This window comes from Pomacea canaliculata, linkage group LG9 (genome assembly GCF_003073045.1).
Source record: "Pomacea canaliculata isolate SZHN2017 linkage group LG9, ASM307304v1, whole genome shotgun sequence".
In the NCBI taxonomy this organism is placed as follows: domain Eukaryota; kingdom Metazoa; phylum Mollusca; class Gastropoda; order Architaenioglossa; family Ampullariidae; genus Pomacea; species Pomacea canaliculata.
Genome location: NC_037598.1, coordinates 9,757,844 through 9,770,604, shown reverse-complemented (window position 1 = coordinate 9,770,604; position 12,761 = coordinate 9,757,844). Strand labels below are relative to the sequence as shown.

Here is a 12,761-nt window from a genome sequence, read left to right as displayed (position 1 = left end):
TAGAAAGTGTTAGGTTCTAAAGCTTCCAGTCAACATGTCCATTAACTCGTAAGTTGTCATGGCTTGCTTGTTGACAGAGATATTGTTTGTTTGTCGCTGACACACGATACAGGTGTTTGACACAAATACTCGGACATGTTAATGACAAGATGCTGGAGGATGTAAAGACCTTTCTTCACATCCAAAATTTAGTAAAGGTCAACCTGACCACGTGACGGGGACCAGTAGAAACCTGCGAGATAGACTGCGAGCCACACGCAAGTACAAATACCATTACTTTAATTTGTAATTGCTCTCTTGCACTCTCTAACCAACATACTAGACTTGGGAAATAGCATATTAATCGTATCACTATTATTATTAATATTATTAATATCACTGGCATTAATCATCAAATACTATTTCGCAAAGCTCACCATCTTAAGAGCAAAGAGCATTAACTTAATATTTCTTTCTTTCCTTCTTTTTTTCGCCTCTTCCGATGCATGCACGTCGTAACTTATCGAGTGAGATGACATCTCTTGTTCTCTATTATCTATTCTAGTCCGATGTGAAAAGAGGGGCGGGGCGAGTAGGGTGGAGCGAACCTATCGCGGCGCTCAGCATCAATGAATAGTTCAAATGCTCCTCCTTGAAGAGATTACTAATGCGCAGGTCGGCTGGCGCCTGACCAGACTTACCTTGTGTACTTATTTATTCGCCAAAGCTCACAGTGGAATAGTTTCTTTCTCGCAGGGCTACAGGCAAGACAGGGTGTCATCTACCTTTCTCCTTAGGAACGTCAGACGCAGCATCAGCATCAGAAATGTTGATCTCTGGAGTATTCATCTTGGTCATCTTTCTTGTTCTTGTGGCCTACCTTCGATTTACTTTTCGGATCAGGTAAGGAGAAAGAATAAATGAACCAGAAAATACTCTGTCGTTCTGTTCATATAGACCACCACCCGACACATGAAAAATGGATTGAATTGTGCACAGACCTGTTCATCATATCACATACATTTATTGTGTCAAATGTACTCTCTTCACATCATTATTGTATGTTGTTTTCTTCTCTGTTCTGGAAACCCATCATGATGATGATGATGATGATGATGATGATGATGATGATGATGATGTGTAGCAGATGGCTCTCTGCAAAGTAACTCTGGGCTCTTGAAATTGTGTTCTTTAGGCGGAAAAGCGAGCCTCCCTACGTACCCGGACATTTTCTGTGGGGTAACAGCGCGCAGTTCTCAAAACATCATGTGCGCTTCCTGCAGACATCTCAGAAACAGCTGGGCGACATCTTCACCATCCGTCTTCTTAACCACTACTTCACCGTCATCATGGACCCACACTGCTACGAAACCTTCGTTAAGGTGAAGAATTTTGATTTCTTTGCAATTATGCATCAAGTCCTCAACAACGTCTTCGCCCTTGAGGTGAAGTCTTCTCGCAAGTTGTCTATTGAGATCGCCAAACGCCTAAAAGGCATGTACGTGAACACTACGATGGACAACTTTGCGAAACACGTGCAGAACTCCTTCACAGATTTGACGAAGACCTCAGCCATGACCACCTCGGACTGCAATGCCAACATCAACACCGACGGTAACACCAGCGTCGACTGGAGAAGAGAAATGCTTTTCACGCTGATGTCGAAGACCATGTTTCCCTCCTTGTTCTACACCCTGTTCGGGCGCAGCGTGGACCCCTCAGGTGAGGAGAAAACAAAGAACTTCTGCCCGAAAGTTTTTCATGATAATTTTAACCTCTTTCACAAGTACTTCACCTACCTGTGGATTGGCTTGCCGCTGAAACTCTTTCCCCAAGCCGTCGAGGCGTTGACGGTCCTGTTACAGCAGCCGACATCCCACAACATGTTGCGGCGTGACGGAGTGTCCGAGCAAATCAAGGTCTCCATCAATCACTTTCACCAACACGGTCACAGCGAACAAGATATTGCACTTTATAACCTCGTTATTTTCCACGTCAACTACAATACTTTCCGTGCTGCCTACTGGTGCGTGTACAAACTGGCGGAGGACCCCCGCATTCTGAAGGACCTCGAGAGGGAGCTTCACGAAGCCATCGAAATGAAACGCGCAGACGGAGAGGAAAGTGTCGCCTTCACCTTGGCAGAGATCGGTGAATTCCCTCTTCTTGGTAAGTGTTCAATGAAGTATAGATATATAAATTTATGGTCTCATCATTATTCTGGTACAAAAGGCGATACTCTTAACTACTATCACATGGAAGTGTCGATCCTTTGGCGACCTGATAAAAGCGATTATTTTCTCTACATTCACTAACAGCATCGTGTCTCCTAGACACCGAATTCGCTAGAAAAAAATTATATCAAACTGTCTAAGCGAAATTAAGTTCTTCATTAACCTTAACTGTTTAAATGCAAAGAGACTGGCGAATATTATTTAAAACTATGAGTAATACTTATTCGCTTGAACTTTACTGTACAATCAACTCGTCTTTGCAGATTCCTTCTGGAAGGAGACCCTGAGGATGTACAGTGGCACCTTAATGACTCGGTACATCACTGAAGATACAGAGTTCGAGATGCCCAGCGGACAAAAGTACACAGTGCGCAAGGGGGACCGTGCAGTCATGTGTGCAGCAGGCGTTCACATGGACCCTGAAATCTTCGAAGATCCAGAGGTGAGTACATGTATCTCTACGATAGTCACAACGCCATTCATCAAAAACCATTATGGTTAAGATGACTGATAATTTTGCCATTCAAATAATTATTATGATTACTCTTTTAACAATCCGTAGTCGAATGCCTTGTTGAAGTCAAAATGTCTGGTCTGTAAAATAGCTTCTTCACCATTATAATATTTATTTCTTACAGTTATACTATTGTGTTCTTTTATCTCCTTGGTTGCGTAGGTTTTCAAGCACAAACGCTTTGTCAACACAACTTTCTACAAGTACGGCAAGGAGCTGAAGAAACTGATCTTCTCCTTTGGCTCACTCTGCCCAGGCCAACGTAGCGCCATACTGCAGGGCAAATGGTTCCTGATGAACCTCATCAACTCCTTCTCGCTCCAGCTCCCCGAGGGTCAGAAGGCGGAGCCTAATACGGAGAAGTATGGCAACGAGATCCTGCCACCAGTCAACGACGTGCAGATTGACTTCCGACCAAAAGAGGGCGCTCCAGTCCTAGTGTACAGCAAATGAGTTTGTGGACAAGAGGGCTTCCAACTCATTGAAGGGTTGTGGCTTTGCTGCCTCTGTCACTCCTGTTTAGAAATCTAGGAGTTCGAAGCAAGGTGGTTTTTCGGTTTTAACTTCTCTTGGTCTGTTTCTTAAGACTCTTTTATCTCATATATATATATATTAACCTTTTGATTGATGTCAGGGATTTTTGAGATCTGACATTTAGGCAATACGCTGGACGCGTTTGCTCAAAGCAAGAAGCATGGGGTTAGAATTAATAAAGTTAATATTTAAATATTTTATTGTATAAAGTCGTTCGTTTAAGTCAGGAAGACAATAAACTTCCTGCAGTTTTTATGCTTCGAAATCAGTGCAGCAGACAGTTTACAAAATTTTTACCTGGTTAATCGTTTTCCTTTTTTTACTAACTTTCAGTTCTGTTTGAGCAATCGTCTATGGTGTCCTTTGTTATTATTATTATCGTAAGCACTTTACGAATAATGAAAAGTTCATATAGCTTTATTGTTATGTCGTTATATGTGCATATACAGTGTGGGGACATTGAGCCACGGTCCAATGATCCGCTAAACATTCGAAAAATGCTTGGATTCCAAATTTTTGACACTTTAGATGGTACCGACCTGGAACTGGCCTCTCCAACACTCGAGACAGGTGTTGACAGTTGTCACTTTGGCATTTCCAATGTCCGTGATTAACATGCTAGTTACTATCGCCGATTAAATATTTAAATGCTGGCTTATAACTTCAGAGAAGTATTTCTAAAACATCAGTCTTTTATTTATCAACAAACAGTAAAGTAACTTACCATGAAATTCAAATATTAATCTTTTTTATCCACGCTGTGTGTCATCGTTATGGAGGCCGCCATTATAACCGATTCACACCTTACAATGCTACAAAATTAAGAAAAAGTAATGTGATGAAACCTTGTACTTTTTCATTATTTATTATAATTTATGCATTTCCAAAATTTAGTATGCCGAGGATAACCTTATCCGCGATGAAGCAGTTTGGACCTCAATCACCGCGGCTTAATGGCCCTACACTGGGTGTGTATATATATATATTGATGTTGTTATGTTTACATACATATATAACATATATAAAACAGAAAATATCATAAATTATATTTATTGCTATATATGTATATGTTGTGAGTCAATAAGTAAAACACTGAATTCAACGTAGACTGCATTAATTATAATAATGATGATGATGAGAATAATAAAAGTAAAAAATAAACCGGTTTAAAAGAAAGCACCTGACCGTTTGACTTTTATCGTCTTAGACATTTATTCACTACTAGGAGTTTATTCTCTCCTCACACATTTGGGTTACGATTAGTTTTCATTTACATAAGTCATTACTAGTGATGAAAATTTATTATGCGGTTATTTAAGTATATTAAATTTTGTTTACATATTTCAAACAACAATTACAATTTCCAAATCATTGACTGACATTCTCAGTCTTCTTATTCAAATTCTTAGTCATCGCTGTTTTCAGCACCGTGTCAAAATTGAAAGGTTTCAGTAGCTTACAAGGCTAGCTCAGACTGTTTATAATCAAGCACTCTAGTTTTGTATGTTAGTGCTTTCTCGATAAACTTTGTTAATATTTTGTTGTGCACTTTGTATACATATTTCTGTGTTCATCTGATACCGACCTTTAAAGGCGTTCTCTCTCGCCCGTGTGTAAAGCGTTTTAAATTCTGCTGATACAGAAAATTCAACTTCAAAATCTTTCTCTTCTTTTTATTAACCATGAAATATTGCCTTCTTTTGTTTTTTGTTTGTTTGTTTGTTTGTTTGTTTTGTTTTGTTTTGTTTTGTTTTTTTTTGGTTCTAAAAATTATTACTTTTTTTCACTGTTTTCTTACATCAATAAAAAAATTTGAAAGTTAGAAAAAAATTTCTATTCTCCTTGTGCTGTTGTCATGAGATGGTTTGATACATTCTGATATATTTATATAGACACGTAAATATTTTTACCTTTAAAAGATCTATGAGTGGTTTCGTAGACGTCTGTCAGTTAGTTTATTGCTGTGGCAGCCTGGAAGCGACTGCATTTGTTCCTACGACGGTTTTGGAACGCACGCGCAGGTCAATGGTCAAAACGTCGGTAGTGGTTGTGGTGGTGTCTATGGTGGTGGTATAGTCGCAGTCCGGACCCGGTGTCATGTCGGCCAGTACAGAAGAGTTGTCAGAGATGCTGGGAGACAATAGGGCCGCCGTCAGGATTGTTTCCCCTGCACTGCTGTGGTGAGACATTGTTTTCATGACGACCAAAGACAGAAAAGACGAATCGAACGCAAAAAAAAAAAGCAGTTAAAATAGAAGCAGTAGCATTTCTAACCACTTTTTTTCAAAATCAAACAGCCAATCAGTGATTGCTCTGTGTAAATAAGGAGGGGAGGTCTCGTGAACCACTTGCTTGACTCCACTGCACTGACAGTGAATGTTCAGATCTCGTCTATGGACATTCCCACATTAACTGAGATACGGAAAATGACAAAACAGCAGAAAAATAAACATATATGTGAGCCTACGAACAACGTAGGGGAAATAGGAGACAGCAAGTAAGGCTACATCACGGCAACAAGCAGGTGCTACATCCAGAGGAAGAACAGAGATGAGAAGAGAACTGAACCCAGGTCACCCAACTCCCATCGGATTGTCGCTGGAAGCAAAATAAATAAACCATTAATAGAGGACAACACATTCAATTTTTTAGATAAATATGGAGAATAGGGGCCGTAAAATTTAGAGGCAAAACACGACCAAACACACAAACATGACCCTTTAAACATAAAAAGATGAGGCAGTAAAACTTCTAACACAGATAAACATACTACTATAAATGAAGATAATAAAACAATTAAACATGGAAGACAAACAAGCAAAGAGTATTCCTGAATGCATCCTTAAATCAGAAAAAGAAAACAACTAAACTACAGAGGGAAATATGCAAATGTTGCTATAAACTAGGAAAGTAAACACTAGATTACATAGTCAAGTATAAGTGGCAATCAAGATGACAATGAAGATGTTTGCTCTTCAAATGTCATCACAGAGATAGAGATGAAGGCAGGTGATGTTGAACAGCGGTCAGAAAGAAAAGTGAAAAAGGTATATTGTATAAAGAAATGTTGACTGAGCACGTGTGTTTGTATGTTTGTCTGATTGTTAATGTCTTCTCTGTCATTCGGCATCATTACTTATTGTATGTGTACAGCGCATTCAACTCCTGTACGTGTTGGAAAATTCATTCTAGAAATCCCATTAATAATGTTAAATATTTTTATGCATAAACAAAATAAACTAATAATTGTATCTAGAATTTAAACAGTCTCGTTTCAAATTAGTTCAGAATTTAAAAAAAAGTATCTTAAAAATTATCAAGACGGTGTAAAATATTAAAAATTGTGCACAGCATAAGATAAATATAGAAGAAACGGAGTAATTTATTGAAAAATTAAGTGTAATGCAAGATGTAGTACAATGGAAAGTATTGAATGACAACATTACAGAAAGAGCAAGACATTATTTTAACCTGAGGACATGATGAAGAAAAGTCACGCATGCCTCTAAAATAAAATTAAGTTTGATTATCAAACCGCCTTTCCTGTCTAATATTCTTGGATATTGATGATAATGAGAAGTAGTAGTAGATTTTAAAACACATTTTTCCATTTTGAAGTAGACTCAATGCACAGTACAGTAGAGAAACAAAACGAAAAAATCGCATTGCAATTGTTTGTGTTTGTGTTTGTGTGTTAGAAAGACTGTCGTGGCTAAAGGAACTTTCTCTAATTTTGTTGTAAATACGTTTATCTTTGTTCGCCATTTAGGACGAAGTCACTTGAGAAATGTTGTATTTTATCGAAGGGGTAAGGAATTCGTTTTACTAGCAGAATTGAGTTCCGTTAGTGAGTTAAAAAAGTTGTCATAGAAAGTGTGAGGTTCAAAAGCTTCCAGTCAACATGTCCATTAACTCGTAAGTTGTCATGGCTTGCTTGTTGACAGAGATATTGTTTGTTTGTCGCTGACACACCATGCAGGTGTTTGACACAAATACTCTGACATGTTAATGACAAGATGCTGGAGGATGTAAAGACCTTTCTTCACATCCTAAATTTAGTAAAGGTCGACCTGACCACGTGTCGGGGACCAGTAGAAACGTGCGCCATAGACTGTGAGCGACACACAAGTACAAATATCATGTTCGCCACCATAACTTTAATTTGTAATTGCTGTCTTGCACTCTCTAATCAACATACTAGACTTAGAAATAGCATACTAATCGAATGAAGCATCAAACAGTATTTTGCAAAGCTCACCATCTTATGAGGACAGTAAAGGAAATGATTTTTTATCTTTCCTTTTTCGTGAAACAGGCTTAATTAAATTTTTTTATCCCTCTCTTTTTTTTTCCATTATTTCTCCTCTTCCGATGCATTCTGGTTGTAACTTATCTGCTCCTCGAGTGAGAGGACATGTCTTATTCTCTATTATCTATTCTAGTCAGATGTGAAAAGAGGGGCGGGGCGAGTAGGGTGGAGCGAACCTATTGCGGCGCACAGTATCAATGAATATTTGAAATGCTCCTCCTTGTAGAGATTTCGGACTATATCACAGTTCTTCTGTCACCTGACCAGACTTACCTTGTGTAGTTATTTATTCGCCAAAGAACACAGTGGAATAGTTTATTTCTCGCAGGGCTACAGGCAAGACAGGGTGTCATCTACCCGTCTCTTTGGCAACGTCCGATCTAGAAACCTCATCACAACCAGAAATGTTGACCGTTGGAGTATCCATCTTGATCGCCAGTTTTCTTCTTCTTGTCGTCTACCTTCGACTTGCTTTTCGTATCAGGTAAGGAGGAAGAAAGAATGAACCAAAAAGTACTCTGTCCTTCAGCTTTCATTTGTTTTGTATCAGGACTATTTTACCACCTAACCCAGACATAATGATCATCTAAATAACTGCTCGCACTAAAATGTTTTCTCCTTAAGAAGACATATTGAAATTAAAAGATTTAGTACTTAGTATTAATACTATGACTAGACCTTTGTTATTCTTTTTAATTAATTAAAGGTATGAGAAAGAAGATAACATATTCTAAAATATTCTTAATACAAAGAAGAAGAAGAACAAGAACAAGAACAAGAAGAACAAGAAGAACAAGATGAACAAGAACAAGAAGAACAAGAAGAAGAAATCTTATGTAGCAGATGGCTCTCTGCAAAGTAACTCTTTTCTCTTGAAATTGTGTCCTTTAGGCGGAAAAGCGAGCCTCCCTACGTACCCGGACATTTTCTGTGGGGTAACAGCGCACAGTTCTCAAAACATCTTGTGCGCTTCCTGCAGACATCTCAGAAACAGCTGGGCGACATCTTCACCATCCGTCTTCTTTACCACTACTTCACCATCATCATGGACCCGCACTGCTACGAAACCTTCGTTAAGGAGAAGAATTTTGATTTCTCTCTAGTTACGAAGCAAGTAATGACCAATGTCTTCGGCCTTGAGGTGAAGTCTCCTCACAAGTTGTTCAGTGAGACCACCAAACGCTTAAAAGGCGTGTACGTGAACACTACGATGGAGAACTTTGCGAAACACGTGCAGAACTCCTTCACAGATTTGACGAAGACCTCAGCCATGACCACCTCGGACTGCAATGCCAACATCAACACGGACGGGAACACCAGCGTCGACTGGAGAAGAGAAACGCTTCTCACGCTGATGTCGAGGACCGTCTTGACCTCCTTGTTCTACACCCTGTTCGGGCGCAGCGTGGACCCCTCAAAGAACTTCTGCCCGAACGTTTTTCATGATAATTTTATCATCTTTAACAAGTACTTCGATTACCTGTGGATTGGCTTGCCGCTGAAACTCTTTCCCAAAGCCGTCGAGGCGTTGACCATCCTGTTACAGCAGCCGACATCCCACAACATGTTGCAGCGTGACGGAGTGTCCGAGCAAGTCAAGGTCTCCATCAATCACTTCCGCCAGCAGGGTCACAGTGAAAAAGATATTGCAGTTTATATGCTCGTCTTATTTCGTGTCAACTACAATATTTTCCGTGTTTCCTTCTGGTGCGTGTACAAACTGGCGGAGGACCCCCGCATTCTGAAGGACCTCGAGAAGGAGCTTCACGAAGCCATCGAAATGAAACGAACAGACGGAGAGGAAAGTGTGGCCTTCACCTTGGCAGAGATCGATGAATTATCTCTTCTTGGTAAGTGTTCAATGAAGTATAGATATATATTTATATAAAGTTTATAGAAATATATATTTCTTTTTTATTTGTAACTTTTATCTCGTTATTCAAAGAAAAAAAACATTATGAATGCGTTAAATCAACCGATGTAAGATGTTGCCTAATCCATATTTATTGATCTACATTGCGTATAGTAGATTCTGTGTACAGATATGAGGACTTTGCTTTCTCCTGTTTTCTTGCTTTGTTTTGTGAATGGAGATCCAAAGGAATTCTCATAATTAATGATTAAACATACATTCTCAGCTTAACATACACACAGGGCACACAACCGCATGTGTAGTTCGTCGTCTGACGGCTGTAAGCTTTGATGTTTCTGCTGTTTAAATACCACGAAACTTGTAAATTTCATTTAAAACAACTAGCACTGCATTAAATTTATCTTTTTTTCGTCCTGTCGTATGAAGCAATTGTATTTCATTTGTAGTCTTAAGAAGTCCTCGATAAAAACTATAGAGATGTCATACAGAAGATAGGAGTTTTATCTGTTGTGGTGAGCTTTTATTTCAGTTCTTCACTTGATCTCTTGAATCAACTCACCTTTGCAGATTCCTTCTTGAAGGAGACATTGAGGATGTACAGCGGCGGTTTAATGGTTCGGTACATCACTGAAGATACAGAGTTCGAGATGCCCACCGGACAAAAGTACACAGTGCGCAAGGGGGACCGTGTAGTCATGTGTGCAGCAGGTGTTCACATGGACCCTGAAATCTTCGAAGATCCAGAGGTGTGTACATGTATCTCTGTGATATTCACAACGCAATTCCCTAGAAAGATGAAGTATAAAAGTATTGAGCAAACAACAAACACGCCAACAAAAAGCTCATCTTGTTATAATAAATTAGGCACTCAAAATTAAAAAAAAATTTAAATATATAATGGTTAAGATAACTTATCTTACCATTCGCAATATTGATATTAATCATTTAAAAATCTTTGTGTGGTCGAAAGTTTCGCTGAAGTCAAAATGTCGAGCCCATAAATTATGTTCTTTACCATTACAGTATTTATTTCTTTCAGGTGAAACGTTTTCTTTTATCTCCTTGCTTGCGCAGGTTTTCAAGCTCGAACGCTTTGTCAACACAACTTTCTACAAGTTCGGCAAGGAGGTGAAGAAGCCCATCTTGTCCTTTGGCTCTTTGTGCAGCGGGCAGCGCATCACCTTACTGCAGGTGAAGTGGTTCGTGGTCAACCTCATCAACTCCTTCTCGCTCCACCTCCCCGAGGGTCAGAAGGCGGAGCCTGACACGGAGAGCTACGGCATCGAGATCCTGGCACCAGTCACCGACGTGCAGGTTGACTTCAGACCAAAAGAGGGCGCTCCAGTCCTAGTGTACAGCAAATGAGTTTGAGGACAGGAGCGCATCCACCTCATTGAAAGAAGGCGTCAGGGTTGTGGCTTTGTTGTTCTGTCACTACGGTGCATGAATCTACGAGTTCGAAGCAAGGTGTTTTCTCGGTTTTAACTTTTTTTTTCCGTTTCTTAACACTCTTTCATCTCAGTAATATATTAATATTTTGATTCATGAGAGGGATGAGCTCTTTTTGTCTTTATTTTTTCCGTGTATGAGATCTGACATCTAGGCAATACGTAGGTTGCCTTTGCTAAAAAGAAATAGATACATTTCAACAATTCAAGTCGGTCGTTTAAGTCATAAAGACAGGATGGTGTTAGGCAGAAAGAATACACCCAGCCTATAGTGGGGCTCCTACTACCCCACTAGTTTTGCAGGCACTTCCTGCAGTTTTTGTGATTCGAAATCAGTGCAGCCGACAGTTTACAAATTTTTTTTTTTACTTTGTTAATCTTTTTCCTCTTTTTACTAACTTTCAGTTCTGTTTCAGCAATCATCTATGGTGTCCTTTGTTATGATTATAGTAAGCAGTTTACGAATTACAAAAGTTCATATAGCTTTATTGATATGTCGTTATATGTGCATATACAGTGTGGGGACATTGAGCCACGGTCCAATGATCCGCTAAACATTTGAAAAATGCTTGGATTCCAATTTTTTGACACTTTAGATGGTACGGACCTCGACATGGCCTCTCCAACACTCGAGACAGGTGTTGACAGTTGTCACTTTGGCATTTCCAATGTCCGTGATTAACATGCTAGTTACTATCGCCGATTAAATATTTAAATGCTTGCTTATAACTTCAGAGAAGTATTTATAAAACATCAGTCTTTTATTTATCAACAAACAGTAAAATAGCTTACAATGAAATTCAAATATTAATCTGTTTTCTCCTCGCTGTGTGTCAGCATTGTGGAGGCCGCCATCATAACCGATTCCCACCTTACAATGCTACAAAGTTAAGAAAAAGTAATGTGATAAAACTTTGTACTTTTTCATTATTTATTGTAATTTATTCATTTTCTAAAATTCAGTAAGCCGAGGATAACCTTATCCGCGATGAAGCATCCTGGACCCGAATCACCTAGCTTAATGGCCCTACACTGTGTGTATATATATATTGATGTTGTTATGTTTACATACATATATAACATATATAAAACATATTTATTGCTAGATATATACTGCATGTCCATATGTGAAATACTGAATTCAACGTCGACTTCATTATTATTATTATTATTAGTAGTAGTAGTAGTAATGATGAGAATAATAAAAATACAAAATAAACGTAGAACTTTGAAAGAAAGCACCTGACCGTTTGACTTTTATCGTCTTAGACATTTGTTCACTACAAGGAGTTTATACTCTCCTCACACAATCGGGTTACGATTAGTTTTCATTTACACAAGTCATTATTAGTGATGAAAATTTATTTCAATGCGTGTATTTAATTATAGTAATTTTTGTTAGCGTATTTCAAACAACAATTACAATTTCCAAATCATTGGTTTACATTCAAATTCTTAGTCATAACTATCTTCAGCACCGTGTCAAAATTGAAAGGTTTCAGTAGCTCAGACTGTTTTATAATCAAGCACTCTAGTTTTATATGTTAGTGCTTTCTAGATAAACTTTATTAATATTTTTTGTGCATTTTGTATACATATTTCTGTTTATCTGATACCGGCCTTTAAAGGCGTTCTCTGTCGCCCGTATGTAAAGCGTTTTAAATCCTGCTGATATAGAAAATTCAACTTCAAGATCTTTCTCTTCTTTTTATTAACCATCAATTATTGTTTTCTAGTCTTTTGTTCTAAAAATTATTACTTTTTTCATCACTCTTCTTTTACATCAATAAAAAATGTGAACGTTAGAAGAAATTACTGCTCTCCTTCTTGGTTGTGCCTTTTGTCATGAGATGGTTTGATTCATTCTGAG

General features: G+C 38.5%; 2 protein-coding genes across 2 annotated transcripts; both read left to right on the top strand.

Annotated features, from left to right (window-relative positions):
• The first annotated feature begins 635 nt into the window (after positions 1–635).
• On the top strand, positions 636–4,413 carry LOC112572563 (cholesterol 7-alpha-monooxygenase-like). The gene is made up of 4 exons (XM_025252300.1): positions 636–882; positions 1,175–2,148; positions 2,477–2,655; positions 2,890–4,413. The coding sequence occupies exons 1-4, from the start codon at positions 806–808 to the stop codon at positions 3,178–3,180; spliced, it is 1,521 nt and encodes a 506-aa protein (XP_025108085.1). The 5' UTR covers positions 636–805; the 3' UTR covers positions 3,181–4,413.
• Positions 4,414–7,974: 3,561 nt separating this feature from the next.
• On the top strand, positions 7,975–9,992 carry LOC112572139 (7-alpha-hydroxycholest-4-en-3-one 12-alpha-hydroxylase-like). Its single transcript, XM_025251693.1, has 3 exons — positions 7,975–8,054; positions 8,462–9,420; positions 9,973–9,992. The coding sequence occupies exons 1-3, from the start codon at positions 7,975–7,977 to the stop codon at positions 9,990–9,992; spliced, it is 1,059 nt and encodes a 352-aa protein (XP_025107478.1).
• The last annotated feature ends 2,769 nt before the right edge of the window (positions 9,993–12,761 follow it).